This window comes from Dermacentor andersoni, chromosome 9 (assembly GCF_023375885.2).
Source record: "Dermacentor andersoni chromosome 9, qqDerAnde1_hic_scaffold, whole genome shotgun sequence".
Lineage (NCBI taxonomy): Eukaryota > Metazoa > Arthropoda > Arachnida > Ixodida > Ixodidae > Dermacentor > Dermacentor andersoni.
Genome location: NC_092822.1, coordinates 51,508,121 through 51,528,710, shown reverse-complemented (window position 1 = coordinate 51,528,710; position 20,590 = coordinate 51,508,121). Strand labels below are relative to the sequence as shown.

The following is a 20,590-nucleotide window of genomic DNA, read 5'->3' as shown; positions in this document are numbered from 1 at the left end:
CACAATTAATACCTCCATACAAATGTATATAGCAAAACTATGAAATGGCGTTCGGGTTTTTCAAGTGCAGTTGAAACGTGTTTGTCTTTTCTATTTTTTCTGAAATCTCTCAATCAACATTACCTAACTTTCTCAAGCTGTGCGCAAAGCAATAAATATGGTGCTTGCAGGTATACGTCCGTACACTATAACTGATAAATAGAATTAAACGCCAGCATTGAAAAAAACTTGACAGTTCAAAATGCCGGTGAAATTTTTAAGAATGGGGCATTAATGCTCGTGTTGTATGGAAGGAAGCATACGTATCTTACCCGTCTGCATTTATTCCTCAGGTTTGTTAGTTTCTGAAGTGGCAGTTTACCTGCGAAACTTAAATCCTCGTACTCTCAAGGAAATTATTGAAGTTTATTGCTCAGTGGAATGCTCATTGCAACAGTTACACTATCGGCGTACCAAGGGAGGTGACTACGGGGAGCCCCCAGGCTAACGGCTCCTGGACAGGCTCCATGGGCATGCTCCATCGGAACGTGAGTCGGCTACGTGCTACACAAGTTCATTGAACTATGAATATAAAGAAATGTATTCAAAGAGAAATATAAGCCGCGCAAATGTTACGACAAGAAGTTGTAAAAGGCAGCATAGTTCTTGTGCTTATGAGATTTTTTCTTAACGCCTCGCGAGTGGAAGCTACAAAGAAAAGTACGTCTTAGCCATAGAGCGAAACGTCCTCAAATGGTCACGTGTATGACTGTTCTGGCGTAAGCATAACTATTAATCTGGCAGCGTCCTGAAAAGTCCTGCAGAACATTTCAAGGTAGTTATCTCAGGATCTAGAAAATGTTGTTCACGCGGTTGACAACACCTAAGCAGTCGTGTTGGCAACACTCGAAGACTGAGGGTTCAACACCGGCAGTTCCCATTCATAGGCGGTATATCACACACATACCGCTGCGCAATATGTCAGTCTACGTCGAAGAAGCCCCGGCAGCTAATTGCGCTTTTGACTACAACGATTGTGTTTGTTGAGCGTACTGCGCCTCTAACCTAGCATGAGCAGCTGAGTGTCATTCAACCTACAGAACAAACATTGAGTGATCGCTTTTCACGATATAGGAGAGCGACCTGGCCATGGGACCTTTCTTTCCTGCCACCGAGCGTCTGGAGATAGCGCAGCCATCGGCCGTCTTCTTCCTGGAGGAACTACGCATTTTGGCGGGCCGAACGACCGCTCAAGAGAGCAGCGTCTTCGGATACATCATGGCCTTCGATTGGATGGTGCGTTGGCGGCAGGCAAACATGTTTGATCTGTATTTCGTGCGATTCTAGGTGGAAAATGGCATCCAGTCTCCTCCAAACAGCCAAAGTGTATGTTGGAGGAAAACAGTCAAAGCATTCCCATGGTTTGTAGCCACATTGCGTGGTTAAGCGCACTCAAATTTCTGTTAAACTCGATGTGGACGACGTTCGGGAAAAAGTGCCGTGATTCGGTTCGCGTACATGTCCAATGCTTAAGGATGTTCAACGTCGTTCAAGTTAGTCTGGCGGAGTGCAAAACCAGGGTTACTTCCTGAACTTTTCCCATCCACTTTCATTGTTCTACTGCCATCTCGCTTAAATTGCGGACAATATTCTTGGCTCGTCTAAACCCTAATAGGACGTAGCGTGGCAGAAGTGACAAATCGGTAGTGAGATGCAGGAAGCGTTTTTTTTTTAGTGTGTATAAAGCGAGCATATTACGGCCTGTGGATCGGTATCAATGCAGACAAAAATAATGTGTTGGGTGCGAAGTCATTTCCGTTGCGGGCTTTGGCTTCATCGGGCCTAGGTGGTGGTTCTGTTTGAGCGAAAGGAATTAAAATTAGGTGCTTCTGTGCCCAATCTTGGTACGCAATATCAAATTAACTTTCTTCAATTGAAACACTGTATAAAAGGCCTATACATTTTGAACTCTAGTTCACGGTAGCAAGTGTTGGTTACTTACCAGTGAGGTCTCTTCTCTAGTGCTGAACCATGCTGCACTTTGTACTTTTCTCCACATTAATTTTCCTAGAGAAGCAAATGGATACGCCTATAGTCAAAAAGTAAGCATAGGTGTAAATTATGGCGTCTCGGGCGCATACAAAGCCTTAACTGGGCGAACGTGGTGAGGTGTAAAACAGTAATTACGCTACAAATCGGGAGACAAATTTGCGTATTCCACGCAATGATCTGCACAGTTAAGCGGCACGAGGAAACTTATTGTGGTTTATAGACATTTAAGCTGGGTGCCGAAGCGTCGTGCATACTTAGGAAGAAGTCAACAAGCATCAGACGATCATAAGGCAAACATGTGCTACCAAATGTCTTAATGCCATTAAAAAAACGAAAAAAATGAGCACCAGGGATACGTAACTCAAGGTGCACATAGAAGAAAAAGAGTGGTCATGGAATGGCTGGCAGAATCAGTTCCAATATGTGGCTTTTCTTTAAGTTGCGCTCTTCCGTCCGTTGCAGGTGTGGATGTTTCTGAGCGTAGCCCTGGTGATCGTGTCTCTGGTCACGGCTCTGTTCAATTCAATGCATGCGTCAAGAAAAGGACGGAGCTACTCTTTCTACGGCTTCTTTAGCGATGCTGTCTGGCAGTACCTGGAGAACCTCTTTTTCGAAGGTGAGCAGATACTTTGCCTCGCGTGCCTTAAATCAAGAATTTGCATGCATTTGCACAAATGCTGTAGGATCTTTTCCTACGTGCGTTATAGGCCCATATGCCAGCTTCCTTTTTTTATGCTCTTCCAGATCTATGTTTTTCGCTGCTCCTTTATGAAGAGTAGGCAGGCCTGCTGTTTCCTTTTCCTTTACTCTCTTTCAAGTGCATATATATTTAAACATCACATACTACTACTACTACCAATAATAGTAACAATACGTTAATCTGTCAAGAAACAATACTGTATCGGTGCTATGGCACATAAACATAAAAAAGGTAGAAATATAAAATAACTACTACTAAAAGATCCGGTATAAAAATAAAATGAAATAAAAACAGTAAAATGACTGGATAAACAGCTGCGTAATGAACAACAGTACATAAATACATAGCACATAGCACAGGGACAGAGAACTTGCACGGAAGGAGAGAAATAACTATGAGAAGTCGGGAGAGGAGCGCAGCTGGAAAGAAGAAAACTAGTTTTGAAAGATACCAAAATGTCAGTTGTAAAGTCTTTACACACTATGTAGAGGCGGATGTCTGCTGAAAGAGGCAGAAACGAGAAAACGTCTACGTTGCCTGGTAGATCTGCTGCGGAAACCATAGTGAAAGAGTAGCTAGTAGATCCGAAGATGTAGTAATTCCATAAACGACTTTGTTTAAAAAAAGAGGACTTCAGTACGGCTAAGTCTGCAACTAAGTCATAAAAGGGTAGGAGATTATTCAGACTCGAAATGCTGTTGGCGCGTGAGGTCAGAAAACGATGTTCATATGTACTTGTGTACTACTTTCGTATACACTCATAAAGCGCTGCGCTTCATGGAGGACACAGGCCCGAGCACCACAGCATGGAGTAACCACGCACAATCTTGTGTGCGAGGTGTTCGGGCGTTACACAAGAACCGTTCTCTCCAACGCGCCCAACAAGCAAGTTTACAGTCTGTGCCCGCAGATGCCTTCACAAGAACATAAGCGAAGACAAAGGAAGAAAGTTTTGACAAGCAATCCTTAGTGAAGATAAAAAAAATGTGTGAAGGGCTGAAAAGGACGCACTGAAAGATCCAGAGCAGTTCGTTATGTTTGCTGTATTTGTTAAGTGGTAATAAAAGCAGCCATGGAGGAAAGTAATGCGAAAGTAATGAATTATCTTTTAGTAATGGCTTATTTACATTCGTGCATGGGGCGGTGCTTGGTAACTGTACTCAATTGCATTTTGCAATGAAGTAAATTTGATTGTTATCGGTTACCTATATTTCTGTAACGTGTACAAGTCTGCTCGGTACACACGACTGGAATCGGCAAGGCGTCAGTGTTTGCTTTCCATGATAGCAAACGGCCTGTTTCTGCGTAAAGTTCGTGTCTACAGCCCACGTAATGGCAGGGAGGTTGACTGTGTCCGATTTAACGCAACTAGTTCCTTAAAATCGCGTTAGGGGCCACCGCTGTCGCAGCGTTTGGGTGTGCAATCATATGGCATTTTTAGAATTTCGCCGCTAATAGTAAACACATCATGCTCTATGAGTAAAGCTCGGCATAAATTATTCGCAAGGCATAGCGAGATGAAAAATGTGGAGTAGGAGGCTGTAGCACGCTAGATCTCTTTTCCCAGCTTATGTCGTGCCGTGAATTCAAGAATTGAAAGATCGTTTAACTCTATTCATATATGTTCCCCGGATAATTAGCACTCAAGTAGTATGCGAACGGTGGAGGAGTAATGATATTCGAACACCGTAGGTATCAAAGTCACATATTGCAGCAGTCTTTTTTAACAACTTCGCCAGTGTTAGGTCAGCCACTCTGCATACTAAATTTTGAAGCTTTGGAAAGAACGCTCCAACATCGGTGTAGAGTAAACGTATACAGCAGTGCTACTTCGTAAAAGCAATGCTCAGTTAACAGGTACAAACTTCGAAAAACAGTGATTGCACACTTAAAATAACGCATCAATTGTCTACAGTGCTTAATGTTCAGCGGTCTTACGATTAGGGCTAAGAGGGCGTCATGCAGCGCGTTGCAGGGGTCGCATACTGTGTTTCCCGTAATCTATCAATGAATGGGCGCTGCAAAATCTCGTAGAACAGGCAACGAGAAAAATTACGTCGTAGATTTGTACTCTATTACAGTTTTCTATACCAAAATATGAAAATTATGCGACGAATAAAATAGCTTTCAGCTTGTACGGCAGCCACTCTGAAGTCATCAACAGCATCTTACGGTTATACGTGAAGTAGTATGCAATCAGAGCACTCTACCAAAACTAACTTATGTGACTGAACTTTGAAGGTTAACAATGAAACTTCAGAAAAAGAAACTAAAAAAGGTGGTGAGAGCGATGGAAAGGAAAATTATATGTTTGACGTTAAGAGATATAAAGACTGTAGTATAATTTAGTGACGCCTCGTGGTTAGTAAGCAAAAGTGCCTAACAGATATTCAAGTTGAAGTGCAGAGGAAGCGGAGCTGCCCAAAGTATTTCGCGCATACAGCGAACAACTGGTTACGTAATAGGGCAGCAGGTCGGATGCCCAGGGGAAGCAAATGCACTTAAAGTGAGCTGGAGGTTCGGTGGTGTGACAAGGTGTAAGAATTTTTAAGCAATTGAAAGGAGTCAACTGGTGTAAAACAGGGGTGATCGAGATCGCCGAGAGAGGACTTAAAACTGGTATGGAAACAAAAGAGGCTGATCAAGAAAGTGTTGATGACAATATTATGGGCGCGCAGGTTTTAGTGCCTGAATGTGTGCTGCCGGGGCGAAACTTGCATTCACTGTTCAGAGCGTATAGGGCCTGTCCACTATCTCCAAATTTTTTTCCAGAGCGCCGGAACGTACGGCCTGCATATTGCGCTTGCACCATCTGACGTAGTCCACTGGCAAACTTCTGGGGTTGAATTCACAAAGATCTTTCGTTCACAAGTGCCCTTTGCCACTGACGGGCCACCTTAGCTAAATGTATGCGCAGCATTAGGATTGGCTGAAATCTTCTCTTATGAATAATTCTAGCATACGTGCTTTACGAGACCTGTTTGTTGCTCAGCTAACGACGCCCAGCTGGCAGGTTGTTGGTGGTCGCCCTGTATTTCAGAGTCGTATTGCGTAACGGCTCTTTTCGTCTTCTATTCGTTTTGCCCTTCGTCCTTGGCTGGCATGACGCCAAGCCCTCGTTATCGTCACTATCAGTCATTACCTACGACGGGTGATAAGAAGTGAAAGAGAATCGAGGGAAAAGAGTCCTCATGATAGTACTGCAGCGAAGCCAGTCACTGCAACGGGCGATAAGATTTGAGAGCTCGGCGATAAGGCGCACTTTCTCGTCACATCTTGTCGACCACTGAGGCTCGCGTGGCAGAGAGAGGATGGAGTCGTTGATAAAGAGGGAGCTGTGAAAGCCAATTGCTGAGCGAGGAGCCCGAGTATTGGCGGTCACCTTAAGCGGCTGTGCATGCATAAACCAAGTTTTGGCAAACTATAGTCGGCGACAACGTAATAAAAGGTTATAATTATGTACGCTGCCGAACGCAAACGCGATTTGCATAGGTGCATCAGCCAACTCGCTTATTTCCGTGACGTCCAGTGGTCTTACGTGCTGAAAATGGCTGTTTTATTCGTACAAAACTACATTTCTGTCACTGGCTTCAGGATGAATCCTGAACGTCTCGGCACATTTTATGGGCAATCCTCATGTCAGTGCTTATTTGAGGTCGAAACAACGAGCTTTTATTTTCCAATTAGCTAAGCATTTAGACTAGAAGAGCAAAGCCATTAACCTCTGAGAAGACTCTGGCTGGCTCGGCTCTGAGGTGAAGTGCACGTGCAGTGCATTATTGCGAGTGCAGCTTGTACTGAATCCTTCGGTTGTCACCGAATATAGTAGACTTCAATAGAAGGCACATATTTATTTCCCTGTCACGCGAGCGCATGCATATAAAAGCGAATGCACTTCGCTGTTAGTATATGTGGCGCGCTCAGAGTACTGCGTTTCAACCGCTGAGCACTGGACATCCATAAGGTAGCGTAGAGTAAGGCAGCTTGACTATTTTCTTTTTCGATAAGTATTGTATGTAATCGCCCTTAAGAACAATACCTCTGGCACATCCTGCTCCAGTGACATCATCAGTAGAATATAAGTGAAGACTACGTTCACTCAGCGTGCACTAAACAGTGCGCTAAACGTAGTGCGCCCGCCAACACTTATGGTCTTCAACATTCCATTAGAAGCAAAGCAAGGGTTTCACTACACTATGCACACTTCCTACGCTCACTAGCTGTAAATTTTCAACTCGCACGCCTATTCAAATGCATGTCCGTATGTGATTAAACATCACCCCTGCGCACCTTACGCTGGACGGACGGGGGGCCTACATGCAATTCACAAAGACTTCTCAATCCGTTTTCCTCACGAGGGATAGAGAAGAGTTTCGTTGCAAGGCAGTGAAACTACCCGTTCCCGGCGCTGGCAATTTTTTTCTATCGAGTCCACAATGCCTGCGACACTGAAACAAAACGTGCGTGCTGACGCAACCTTTCTTGCCGTTGATAAAGAAGGCGTTCCAAAAAAACGGCCGTGGCTTAGCTTGGTTAAACCTGGTGATTGCGAAGCAATAGTGTGTTATTCTCGGATCAGCTGGTAGTATGGCTGGGGGTAGACTTGGGTTATGCTAGTGTTACGGCTTACAGTGAATCATCTAAGCACCAGCACGTCCAGGTGCATCTCGGACTTGAGCACGCCGTTGGCGAACGCCCGTATCGAGCTGAAGGACGAGAGGTCCAAGTAGCGCATGACGACGTTCTCGATGCTCGACACCCGCCGAACGTCGGCGGCTGCGAGGAGGCTGCTGCTGATGTCGCGACACGCGAGGATGACTCGGGCGCCGCGCCGCGCCCCTGGTGAGAGGAGCGGGAGTTAGGCCGCCGTTGGTGGCTACCGCCTCGCCTCGCGACGGCGTGAGATGGGACCCCGTTTTTACACAGTTGGTGTGACGTCACTCTAGGTCACGTGGTGTGACGTCACGCAGCGAGGTCACGCTAAAGCTCAATGGTGCCTACCACCGCCTCGCCACGGAACGGGCTGAAGTGCGACCTAAAGTAGTATTGCTTCGCAATAAAAGCTGACGCTGTTTCAAACGAATCCTTTTGGATGAAGGGATGGATGGATGTTATGAGCGTCCCCTTTGGAACGGGGTGCTGGGTTGCGCCACCAAGCTCTTGCTAATGTACTGCAAAATGTCCTACCTAAGTAAAGAAAGAAAAAAAAAGAAAAGAAAACACTATGGACTCCCACAACCAAGTTTTCTGACCCCCTATTGCGAACTTTGCTTTTGTACGCCTCCGTATTTTGTCGTTTCCCTAATTCCACCAATCTTCCAATCGCCTCTTACTAATCTCTATTGCGGGGATGTTCACTTTTCCCCTGCTCTCGCTGATCCCAAGGGCTTCAAGGAGGCCAGTGGTGCCTCAATCGACCGCTGGGCAGACGTCTTCACATTCTAACAAAACATGCTCAATAGTTTCCCTAGCTTTACCGCAGCCCCAAGCACATGCTTCTTGCTCCTCCTTATATCTCGCTTTATAGGTGCGTGTTCTAAACATCCCGATCTCGCTTCGAAAAGTAATGAGCTTCCCTATGAGTTATCATAAATTGCTTCTTTCCTGATTTCGTTTTTTCCCCCACAGCTTCGGCGCAGGCTCCCTCGCACGGCGGCGAACGCCTGCTGAGTGCCGCCTGGTGGCTGGCCACCCTGGTGCTGATGAACGCCTTCTGCGGCCACATGCGCGCCTGCCTCATGATCAAGTCCGAGGTGGAGAAGATCGAGAGCGTGCGCCACCTGGTGCTGAGGCCGCACACCGTGCCTCACATGTGGCTCGGCACCTCGTACGTCGCCATGGTGGCCGTGAGTCTCGGGTTTCTAATGTCTTAGCATTTAGGAGCATCAACGCTGAAAAGAAAAGGTGCGTGTTTGTGTATGAAGTGTGGTGACGTCCGGTTTTACGTGGTGGAGCTATACAGAGGAGATGTGGGCTTAGAAGAGCATCTCTCTCTCTCTCTCATATATATATATATATATATATATATATATATATATATTGACACGTGAACTCGTTTATCTTTTACGGGTGAGCGCTTTTAACGTCTAAGAAATGTTATCGCTTGGCGCAGGACACGTCTACATGTATCGGAAGCTTCAGGAATGTTATCGATGCTTCTATCCGCTGTCTGTTGCCGCCGAACCTTGTGTAATCGGATTGTATGTATGCGCGACGCGAATGGTGTAGAACTTTGTGGAAGGCACGCGGGTCCTAGGGGTTACCCTGGAACATTCGACGACTGATTTATAAAAGCCGACGCGCTTGACCAGCTGATCAGATTTTGACGATCGCCGACTGTGTTCGCCGTGGTCGCCATTCTTTAAGTGTAGCCTGTTTTTGTGGGCACAGGTTCGCCCAATAAAAGTTAGTTTCGTCTTTCACAGTATTACTACTGTGTTCTTCATACGTCACTCCACGCGACAATATATATATATATATACGCAGGAAAGAGACAACGAACTTTTTGGAAGACTTCTCTCACTTAACGTTTTCGGCTGGTGGGCCAGCCTTCGTCAGAGTACAGTAACGCATGTATAACACATACACAGCTTTAAAGGCACCGTATCACGAGCAGAGGGCGCGCTATCTGCACTGACTAGACTGTTGGGCAATGCGCAATGCTTAATTGTTCTAATATGCGGCTTGAGATATTTCTGCCGGAGAGTCCTAAATATAATTGATTTTACAAATCTGAACATTGTATCTATATCATATGCAGGCCGGTCGTCAAGCTGACTTGTTTTGTACGCGCAGAATGTTTTACTCTCATATTTGGTGCGTAAGTACACCTGTAGTCTGTTTCGTATGCGCTCGCTGCTGCGTGCACCTGCAGATACCTCTGTCAGGCAGCCCGTGACTTCAGACTCGGCCTACACTGAAGCTCAATTCAATTTTGAAGCAAACTCTCCTGACCCCGTATTCCTAAACGCATCTTGACTTGAGTGCCATGCTTGACTTCATCTAAAATGCGCGCCTGCCGCGAACACGCCGAAGGAAACGCAATGAGCGACTTGGGCGCATTCACGCCAGGCGTAAGTTAGGTCAAGTCAAGCATGGGGCGTAAAGTTAAGATGCATTTCTGGATACACGGGTTAGTGACGACGGTTAGTGACGTTGCAGCATTATGATGACAGCCTTTGACCGCAGAAGCCGTACAGACTCTTAGTTGACACCAAATATTAACGCGACAGCGTTAAGGAGCTCGTGTCGCAGAAAAGCCGGTGTCGTCGGCGTCGGTGTCGGCGGCGTTGGTCGGGTTGAGCCGGTATTACGCGCGACGTGTGAAACGAGAAAAATGGACTACTGGGTAACAAAGAAAGAGAAAGAAGTGGCGCAGAAATGTCGTCTATTCGAATAAAATAGACGCAAGGTAACTTTTACAATGCAATTATTTATTATTGTGCTTCAAGTAGGAAATCGGGACTCCGACACACTTTGAGAGCTTGAGTGACATTTCATATCGACCACGCCGTCGCACGACGGCCTCCGACGCGGCACAATAACCTTGGCGGAACTACGTTAAAATGTTTTGCTGTGAAAACAAGGGAAACTGTAAAATTTATGACACCCTATAACGCTTCAAAAGTCCTTAAATGCAGCATTAGAATAGCCGAAGATCCTGCATCCGAGAACTGCGGCTGCGAGGAGGTGATTAGGCACCTCCTCTTTGACTCTCCGCATTACAGTGTGGCAAGTCCTCTAGACCGTGCTTCACAAAGTGCACGATGGCTTCTTGACGGAGGCGAGAGTGCTAAAGGACACTGGTCGGGACCGGGTTCGGCACACAAGGCCTTGAGTGCGTTGCTACGATTCTTATGGACTTGTGCAATGGCTGACCGACTCAGAAAATTCTTGCGCGTTGCATGAACTTGTTAGTGCGTGCAGTTATTGTCTCCGTCCTTTCTTTCTTTTTGCGGCTGACGGTGAACGACTGACTGTTATTTTTCTTTTCTCTCCTTACATGTTCTTCCGTTTTCCCCTTCCCAAGTATAGGGAAGCCAACCTGCCACGTCCTAGGTTAACCTAAATCCCCTTAAACTTCGTAAAGTAGCGACAATCTCCTCCTCCGCCTTCACTCCTCCTCGTTTCTCCTCTTTCACGCTCCCTCCTCGACCGTGGCGCCGCCTACACCACTCGAGCGAAGCAACGGCGCCAACATGCGCTCCTCGCCACTCCGTAGACGCTTCTCGAGCGAAAATGGCCCTGAAGCACGGCGCGAGGGCCCACGTGATGCTATTAGGCCAATAGCGACGGGACGTCGACCTCGGCCAGAGAGCGCGAGGAGGCGGCATTCTTCAAAGTGTGGCGCTACTTTACGAAGTTTAAGGAGGTTTATGTTAACCTCCCTACTTACCCCTCTTCGTTTCTCTCTCTCTCCGTTTTTATTTCCTTCTCTCCTTCTATCATCATTTAAATCCCTTTACCCCACACAGGAGGTTGCCCCACATTGTACATAATCCTAATCCACAAGAAAGGGGATTCCAAAGACTTGAAAAATTATAGACGGGTCAGCTTACTGTCAGTTTCCTACAGAGTATTTACTAAGGTAATCGCAAATAGAATCAGGAACACCTTAGACTTCTGTCAAGCAAAGGACCAGGCAGCATTCCGTAAAGGCTACTCAACAATAGGCCACATTCACACTATCAATCAGGTGATAGAGAAATGTGCGGAATATAACCAACCCTTATATATAGCTTTCGCTGATTACGAGAAAGCGTTTGATTCTGTCGAAACCTCAGCATTCATGGAGGCATTACGGAATCGGGGTGCAGACGAGCCATATGTAAAAATACTGAAAGATATCTATAGCGGCTCCACAGCCGCCGTAGTCCTCCATAAAGAAAGCAACAAAATCCCAATAAAGAAAGGCGACAGGCAGGGAGATACTATCTCTTCAATGCTATTCACAGCGTGTTTACAGGAGGTATTCAGAGACCTGGATTGGGAAGAATTGGGGATAAAAGTTAATGGAGAATACCTTAGTAACTTGCGATTTGCTGATGATATTGCCTTGCTTAGTAACTCAGGGGACAAATTGCAATGCATGCTCACTGACCTGGAGAGGGAAAACAGAAGAGTGGGTCTAAAAATTAATCTGCAGAAAACTAAAGTAATGTTTAACAGTCTCGCAAGAGAACAGCAATTTACAATAGGTAGCGAGGCACTGGAAGTGGTAAGGGAATACATCTACATAGGGCAGGTAGTGACGGCGGATCCGGATCATGAGACTGAAATAATCAGAAGAATAAGAATGGGCTGGGGTGCGTTTGGCCGGCATTCTCAGACCATGAACAGCAGGTTGCCATTATCCCTCTAGGGAAAAGTGTATAACAGCTGTGTCTTACCAGTACTCACCTACGGGGCAGAAACCTGGAGGCTTACGAAAAAGTTTCTACTTAAATTGAGAACGACGCAATGAGCAATATAAAGAATGGTGGGTGTAACGTTAAGGGGATAAGAAGAGAGCAGATTGGTTGAGGGAATAAACGTGAGTTAATGACAGCTTAGTTGAAATAAAGAAAAAGAAATGGGCATGGGCAGGACATGTAATGAGGAGGGAATATAATCGATGGTCATTAAGTGTTACGGACTGAATTTCATAAGAAGGGAAGCGTAGCAGGGGGCGGCAGAAAGTTAGGTGGGCGGATGAGATTAAGAAGTTTGCAGGGACGACATGGCCACAATTAGTACATGACCGGGGTTGTTGGAGGAGTATGGGAGAGGCTTTTGCCCTGCAGTGGGCGTAACTAGGCTCATGATGATGATGACCCCACACAGGGTAGCAAGCCGGCACTTTCACTGGTTAATCTCTCTCTCTCAATTTCCTCCTCCTCCTCCTCTTCCTGTAAATGCAGCACTAATTTCTCTTTCTCTCGCAGCATTCGACCAATCCCGAGCTCCGTCAGATTGGGCGAGTGGTGCGAGACCGGGGCACTGCCGTGCCCGCCTCCGTGCTCTACGGCCAGTCCCTGTTGCGGCGGGTGGTGCGGGGTCGCGCGGCCGTCATCAGCGACGGCACCTCGCTTGTGTTCCGAATCTCGTCCGTGTGCCAGTCGTACGAGGGCGCCGAGTTCTACCTGGCCCGCGAGGGACTCGTCTCCCACCCGCTCAACAGCTTCGCCCGCAAGGACATCGACCCGGCACTGTTCAGGGACATCAACAAGGTGTAAGTACGTCGGTCAACGAAGTCTTGAAGTGACACCGGCCACGCTGGCACGGTGACTATAAACGGTTATTGAACTACTAGAGCGCCAAACAGACGACGCACGAAGAGATACGAACGAGCGCTTACTAAAAACTGAGGCTTTTTAACTTCAGTTGTAGAGTGCCTGCTCCAGAAGATAAAAGGTAAAGCAAGAAAAAACACGCAAGAACAAACCAGGAGATTAAAACCCGTAGTCATACCGTACTCTCACCGTGCAGCTCACAATCTGAAAAAAAGGCGCGAGTAAATTCAGAGACCCGGTTGTTTTCTCAGCCCCTTCAAAACTTGCTACATTGTGCACTCGCGTTAACAACCAGAAAACAGAACGCGTGACCTGCGGAACCCAGCATACCGATCCCTGTTCCCTGCATACCGATCCCTGCAATCCCTGTTCGTGTGACCCTGTGCAATAGGCTTGTTCAAATAAATACCTTGGTGTTTTTTTTATAGTGAGTTATCCTGGAACTCTCATTCCGCATATATTTGTCAAAAACTTCGCACAGTGTCTTGTGCTTTGTATAATATTAAATTTTACATGCCATTGTCTGTCCGAAAGCTTGTAGTACATGCCTTATGCTACAGTGTAATCCGGTATGGGATATCTACATATGGTCATGGCGCTAACATTTGGTAAACCGGGTCAACTCCGTCCTTCGTGGCATTCTGAAGCATGTTGCTTATGATGTCTCCCCCAAATCTTATGTGTTCAAAACTTTGTGTTTACCTGATTTCAATTCTTTGCTGCTAGAAACTATTATCGTGACGCATTTTTGGATAAGCCAGTATAAGATTCCTTATGTGCCTGTTCGTTGCCTGAGACCAAAGAATCCTTATGTTACACCCCGCTGTAAGGCGAGATATGGTCGAAGACTCCGTAACTATTATGTCCCAGCAATGTTAAATTTACTTCCCCAAAGCATACAAGATGTGAACACGAAATATGGTCTCAGAAAGGCTCTTAGACACATTAATGCGTGGTCGGAAGCCTGTCATGCGTGAGTATGTGTGTTTTTTCTCACTGTTGCCTACAAACTAATAACGTGTTACAGATGGCTCTGTCGCTGTCTGCCAGGCACTGCCGTTAAAGCCCACTGCGGCTTTGGCAGGCACCTTTCTTCCATTGTATGATTCTCAAGTTATCAATAAATTGTTATTATTAATAATAATATTATTATTATCAGCTTGTCAGTTGCAAGGAAGGGGTGGTTTTTGAAATTCCGCTCTCAAGCAAAAAAGTTTACATTGGACAAACGGGGAGATGTTTAAATGAAAGGCTAAAAGAACACGAACGCTCACAGGAAAAAGGAACTGCTACCAATATGGCCATCCATTGCAAAGAGTGCGGGTGCAAGCCTCCCCTACGAGATAACATTGTTCTGGACAGAAGTCGAGACAGCGTTGCCCGTGAGCTGAAGGAAGCCTTCCACATTAAAAGGAAGGGCCTGGAATGCGCCTGCGAACCATCAAAAATTCTGTATTAAAGTGAACTGTCCTTTTTAGAAGCCCTTAGTCAGAACTGAGCACGTTGCTGCACCGCCTGCGCCGCCTGCGCTTTGAGAAAAATATTCATCTTTTAGTTTTTAATGGGTTACTCCCTTACAGCGGTGTTTTGTGTATCACGTAACCATTATCATTTATGGTCCTTTGGTCCTGTACACCACGTGTCATTGTCGCGATCGTCATCTTTTACAATCATTTTATCGCCTTTTGCCTGTTACCATGTGATTTTCGACAACGTGTGATTTGCGCTGCCAGATTTGCGCATATATTGTGTATTTCTGACAATAAAGCATCCGTTGTTAGTAAGCGCTCGTCCGTGTCTCTTTGTGTCGTCTGTTTGGCGCTTTAGTACTTCAGTAACATGCATCAACTAGCCCAACAAAAACTTCTGCTGGACTATAAACAGGGTGTCGCAAATATCGTGCACCACGATTTAAAAGCGTGCAAGTGCACGTAGCTGGACAGAACCAAGGTAATATTGCTTGCCGTCGCTTCGAGATACTGAAATAATTTTTTTTTCATTCCCCCGTATTACGTAATTAGTCTTAATTACTTAATCAACTTCTCAAATGTTATAATTAGATGAAAAGTGTCAATGAGAAATTTGTACAGCAACATGAAAAAACTTCCAATACAGTTTTCTCTTGCTCAATACGCGTTGGACAAAAGTTTTTTACGAGCGTGAAAGAAGGCCGCGAATACGCGTAAAGTGCCTCGAGCGACCAGTCACGGAGCAATCACAACGTAACTATACTATAACTATACCAAATGTTTCTGCAAATACGACCAAATATTTTTTTAAATCACCTGTAGCAGATAGCACAATTTTAGCAGTTGAGCTAGATCGCTCAAGGAGGCGCATATTAGTTGCACGAAAAACTAAAATGCGCCATTAAAGAATTACTAAAAATCACTAAAATTTTAATCATTTGTCGCAAAATTTCGAATGAGAACATTTCTGCGTTTTACGCGTACTTGAATAAGGAAATATCTGAGTCGGACACGAACTTAAGCTTTCTCTTAACCCTGCGACGCCCAAAGCATGATATATCCTACCCTAAGTTTGACCCCTCAAAATGCGGATTTAAGCGTGGCAAGCATAAAGCAAAGCCAATAGTTGCGTTATGAATATGCTGGAGTGATGTTTCAGTTGCTAATAGTTAATAATATTTAGCACAGTAATTCGGTCAAAGCGGAAAAAGAAGCTTTGAATTGCTTGCACAAATGCACTCTCCATGGCCAGAAGTAAATGTCAACAATTCCTTCCAATTTTCCTCGATGTGGAACGGTGTTTGGGCATTACAGTGCTAATGATGGGGGTCATTCTACATCAAGCCTTCAAGGGGTCACAGCGTGGTCACTCTCGCACTCTCTCGCAGAATCCGACGCCTGGTGGAGGCCGGTCTTGTCAACCACTGGTGGACCCGTGCCACGGGCGACGTGAGCCGCTGCGGCGGATCGTCCTCCTCCTCGGGCCCCGAGCAAGTGGCGTCCACGCTGGCCTTCGCCGACGTCTTCGGAGTGTTCGTGCTCTGGCTCGCTTGCGCCGGAGTATCGTGCCTCGTGTTCATCTCCGAGCTGTGCAAGCCGCGCACCGACGACGCGTTCAAGAAGAAGCTCGCCGCCATCGCCGCCGCTAGGGCGCGCCGCGGGCGCCAAGCACTCCGGCTACAGCGGTCGTGAACGCAGTGGCCAGAGGACGATGACCTTAAACGCAGCTGTCGCCGAAATGCGATGGCAATAATCGCAGTTTCGCGCGAGCAGGTTTTCCTCTAGATGCGACGGACACTGAAAGGGGTAGGCGCATGGGGGCCCTCTCAGTCACAAATTTAGTACTCTGACATTCGAAGTGAAGGTTCAGACGAAGGATGATGGCAATTGTTGGCAGAAATTTGCAGAAATTGTTGCAGGCCTTCTTTAAATGAATGCTGAACAGCTTTGTTTGGCTGCCCACCTGAAGCGTGCTACCTGAGGCAGGAGTGATGAGCGATGAAAGGATGCGTGAAGTGCCCTTCACAGATCGCACAAGCCACACAAAACAACACGCACGATTAAAATCACCTTGTTGAGACGAGCGTCTATAAAACAAAAGGTTCTGTTCAGGCATTGATTTTGCAAGGGAAATCACTGTATTGCTCTGACACAATGACGCACAAAGACTTTGAACTGGTAAGGATTTCAGTTCTCATGGTACTGAGGGCTGAGCATAAGATCGCGAATTTGATTCCCAGCCTTCACCGACAGATTCGTCATGTGAGAAAACGCTGAAGCGAACTTGTTCTTCTGGTTGCATTGCAGACGAAACAATCGCTAGTGTTGGCATCCATTCCAAGCCCTCGATCCACTGTGGCGTTACAGTTCACTAGGCCTAGCTTTCAGTCGTCAAAAGATGTCAGTTATTAGTAATAAAGAAAATTGGAAATGGGAACCGGTTCACATTTTTAAAATTAAGTAAGTGCCTAACTCTAAAGTAGCAACGTGCCCTATTATTATTAATATTTGTTTTGAACACATATACACATATACACAGTTAACAGGAAAGGGAAAGTGAGGAGCAGGCTGGCAACTGCCACCGGAAGGGGCACAACGCCTGCCTACTCTTCTCAAGGGGGGTGATAGCAACACAGAAATGGGAGATAGGAAGGAGAGGAGGAAAGAGGAAAAGAAGAGCAACAGCAGAAATCTAAAGACTAAAGTAGAACACAGTACACTACGCACGTTGTTCTGCCGAGCTTCGACTCTGCAGCCGGGATTAGAGTGACGCCGCGTCGAATAGCCTCCACAATTATCAATCACATCCATGGCTTGTTCGCTATGCGGCTAATTGTGCGCTCCACGAAGAGACGCCAAGCATACCTGCACGCAATCACCGTTTCACCGGTAGACGGTTCACAATATACACTACAAGGTGTTTGAAGCCGCTACCTCCCATCTTCGAAGGAAGAAGCGTTAGGACACAATACAGATCGCACACAGTAGGGCCGGTCACTGAAGGTCACGCTACTACAGAATGTTGAATGTTCACGCTACAAACGTGAACCTAGGTTAGTTAACTCTAGAAAGGTTAGTAGGGCACGATGGGCCTGATCACGTTTAGATGCACAACCACTGGGGTATAAACATTCCTCGAGTGTCGCACACCGCAGGTCAAGGAGATGATAGTTTCTCACTAGCGACATGCGCTGCGCACTGAAAGCGGCACACTGAAATATGAGGTGCTGAAGTGTCTCGTAGCAGCCACAAGACGTACACAATGGACTTGCCACACGCCCTTGTCTGTATAAACGTTCGTGCATGTTCACGCAACCAACCCTCAGCTTGACCAGTTGTGCTCTAGCGCGACGAGGCAAGCCTCGACCACGAACACGGGGCGGGAACGTTCCATTTGCGACGCGCTGATCTGGATGCTGCTTAACTAGGTGGCGACGTATCAGGAGACGAGCGTCATCAAGCTTGCACAAAATTTCTGGGCAGTCACAGTTGTTATGCGCGCAAATTGAAGCGAGCCGATCAGCCTCTTCATTTCCGGCGATTCCTACGTGTCAAGGTGTCCATGTGCCCTAGCGAATGACAACAAATAATCACACAAAATGAAAGAACTGATAAATTAGAGCGTGTAGAATTTGTCTTTGGGAATATGTGCAGAAGCGATTCAAACGCGACAGACGCGCTGCCGTTCGAAGCCGCCACATCGGAAGGCCGTCCCCCTTCATCGTAGACGGTCGACGATTTGGTTTGGTGTTCTACGGGCGCCCTGCCCAGGCCTCGTTTTGCGGGTTATTGGTCAAGTATCGGGCGGTTTATTGGTTTTTGGTTTTGTTTAGTATTTTCTTCTTCTAATCTAGTTGAAGCGATAGTGATTTCCTAATCTATCATTCGTCTCCCAGCCAGCGGTCTTTCCTCTGGACGGCTTCCCTTCCCACTAGTGACATCTCTACAGAGGTTTTCCTGTGCAGTGGCATTCACAGCGTTCCAGTTCTCCTAGTGCCGACCAATGGGGGATTCATCCACGTCAAGAATCCAAATACGATTCAACAAGAGCTGTGGAAAGCTACCGCGCACTTCCAGAGCACAACCGATGTACAACAATTTGGCAGAGGGGGCATTCTATGTTGTTCGCCGGACGAGACCTGTGTCCCCGACATTCTGAATTGTGGAATGTTCGCGAATCAACCGTTGAGCCCTTTTATTATTTCTCACCTAGCTTGCGCTAAGGCGCTAGTTCGGGGAATCGACACGAGTCTGTGTGCTCCCGATGTGCTGCAGATGTTTTCCACGGCAGGTGCCGTATTCTTCTACCGATGTTCACGGGTTTCTGAGAATCAAAGAGTCCCCACAGAGTCGGTCGCTGCCACTTTTGCTGGCACAACTAGGCCCTCAGAGATCAAGGCATTGAATTAATATGCAGGGTTGAAGCACTTTCTCCCCGTCCACTGCAATGCACTTCAGTGTTGGCGATACGGCTATAGCATTAAGGGATATAGATCAGCGCTTTGGTGCCGCATTTGCGGATAATACCACGATGCAAAAACGTGTCCCTCTCAGAGCGAGTAATGCTGCTTGCGCAAAGGTTCCCACCCTGAGGGCTGTTTGAAATGCTCTGTGAGTGACCAAGAACTTGAAATTTTACAAGTTATAGAATGGAAGCGATGTTCGCGTCGTGAGGCTGGGGCTATTGTATTAGAGAAATCATGAGGGTACGCTGAAGCTTCTGCACGTCACTCAAAAGCTATGGATGCATCCCTTGGTGATGTAGCAGCTGCTGTGGAGAAAGCTATGGCAAAAGCCCTTGACAGTCTTTTTTTCGAACCTTTGTGAGACCACTGGGCAAGTTTTCACTGCTCAGATGTCACAACTTCTGCAGGTTGCTGCGCGACCAAGTGTTGTTTCTGAAATTACAGCTTCTCATGAGAATATAGACAAAGGCCTATCGGCAGAGACCTCGCACCGCAGTGCATATGACACAGAACGTTCCGCATCTCATCTCGAACGGCAGGGTGGTAATAGTTGCGAGTCAGGTTCAGAAAACGTTGAGAACATGGGTTTGGATGCTTGAACGTGTAAACAACGTCGCGCTTCTCCGTATTCCCCTAGAAGTACTATTCTTCGTAAATTAAAGGCTAAAAAGAGTCGAAATGACAACATATCAAAGGATGATTTCCTAAAGAATAGTATTTTACAGACCGTATTTAATAATGCCGGTATATTGTCAACATATGGACCTTAAAAGTGCTGCGGTGGAACTGTCGTTAAATTTTAGCTGTAGCCACTGATTTATTATATCTTGTGCAGAACTTTCTCCTGATTTAATAATTTTGGAAGAAACATGGTTATCTAAAGAAAAGAGATTTCATTTAAATAATTATTCTAGTTTTCGTCTGGATCGCCCTTCTCGTAAAGAGGGTTTAGCATTTTTCCTGTCATCGAAAATGTGCCATAGAGCTAAGATTAGTCAGCAGTAATTCTGTGCAGAAAGTGAGGTGCTAGCATTGGACATAATGCTTCCTGGTTGTGCCCCATTTTCGTTAGTCAATGTTTACTTTCCTACAGGAGTTATAAATACAGGTTCCCTTGATGCCGCGGTTGCAGCATGCAGAAAGAATCATAGCTGGTGATTTCAGCTCTCACCAGGTATCATGGGGCTATTGGTCCAATTCTTGTGGCAAACGAGTGTTAGGTTGGACTTCATCAAATGACCTCAATTTTCTAAATTCGGGAACCACAACCTATGTATCCAGGAAATGGCGTTAGGTGCTAGACCTGATTTTGTCCAGTTCGGTTTCTGTTATTTTGTACTGGTCAGCTATCACCTCGACCAAGAACAGCGACCACCTTCCAATAATTTTTGAAATCGCGTGCCAAACTAATTTGGTCAATAAGTGTGTCAGTACATATCAATTATAACAAATTTCAGGATTCATTGTGATCAAAGTTAAATAAATAGGGAGAACTAAATGACGAAGTAAAGGCACTTAACTTGTGTCACGTGATAAGTGACAGTTATAAAAAATCCAGATTCAATATGCAGTGAACCAAAGATGGTACTTATTCTCACTGGTGGAATCCTGACTGTGAGCGCGAATACAGAAGAAAAGCAGCGTGGGAAAAGT

At 46.1% G+C, this 20,590-nt stretch overlaps 1 protein-coding gene across 1 annotated transcript; it reads left to right on the top strand.

Annotated features, from left to right (window-relative positions):
• Positions 1 to 1,142: 1,142 nt before the first annotated feature.
• Positions 1,143 to 16,359, top strand: LOC126528604 (uncharacterized). Its single transcript, XM_050176457.3, has 5 exons — positions 1,143 to 1,275; positions 2,494 to 2,647; positions 8,360 to 8,577; positions 12,655 to 12,941; positions 15,860 to 16,359. Exons 1-5 carry the CDS (start codon positions 1,258 to 1,260, stop codon positions 16,161 to 16,163), a joined length of 981 nt encoding a protein of 326 aa, XP_050032414.2. The 5' UTR covers positions 1,143 to 1,257; the 3' UTR covers positions 16,164 to 16,359.
• Positions 16,360 to 20,590: the final 4,231 nt, after the last annotated feature.

Coding starts and splice junctions, on each gene's coding strand:
- LOC126528604 (XM_050176457.3), top strand. Junction 2,648..8,359: donor GGAGAACCTCTTTTTCGAAG/GTGAGCAGATAC, acceptor TTTCCCCCACAG/CTTCGGCGCAGGCTCCCTCG. Junction 12,942..15,859: donor TTCAGGGACATCAACAAGGT/GTAAGTACGTCG, acceptor ACTCTCTCGCAG/AATCCGACGCCTGGTGGAGG.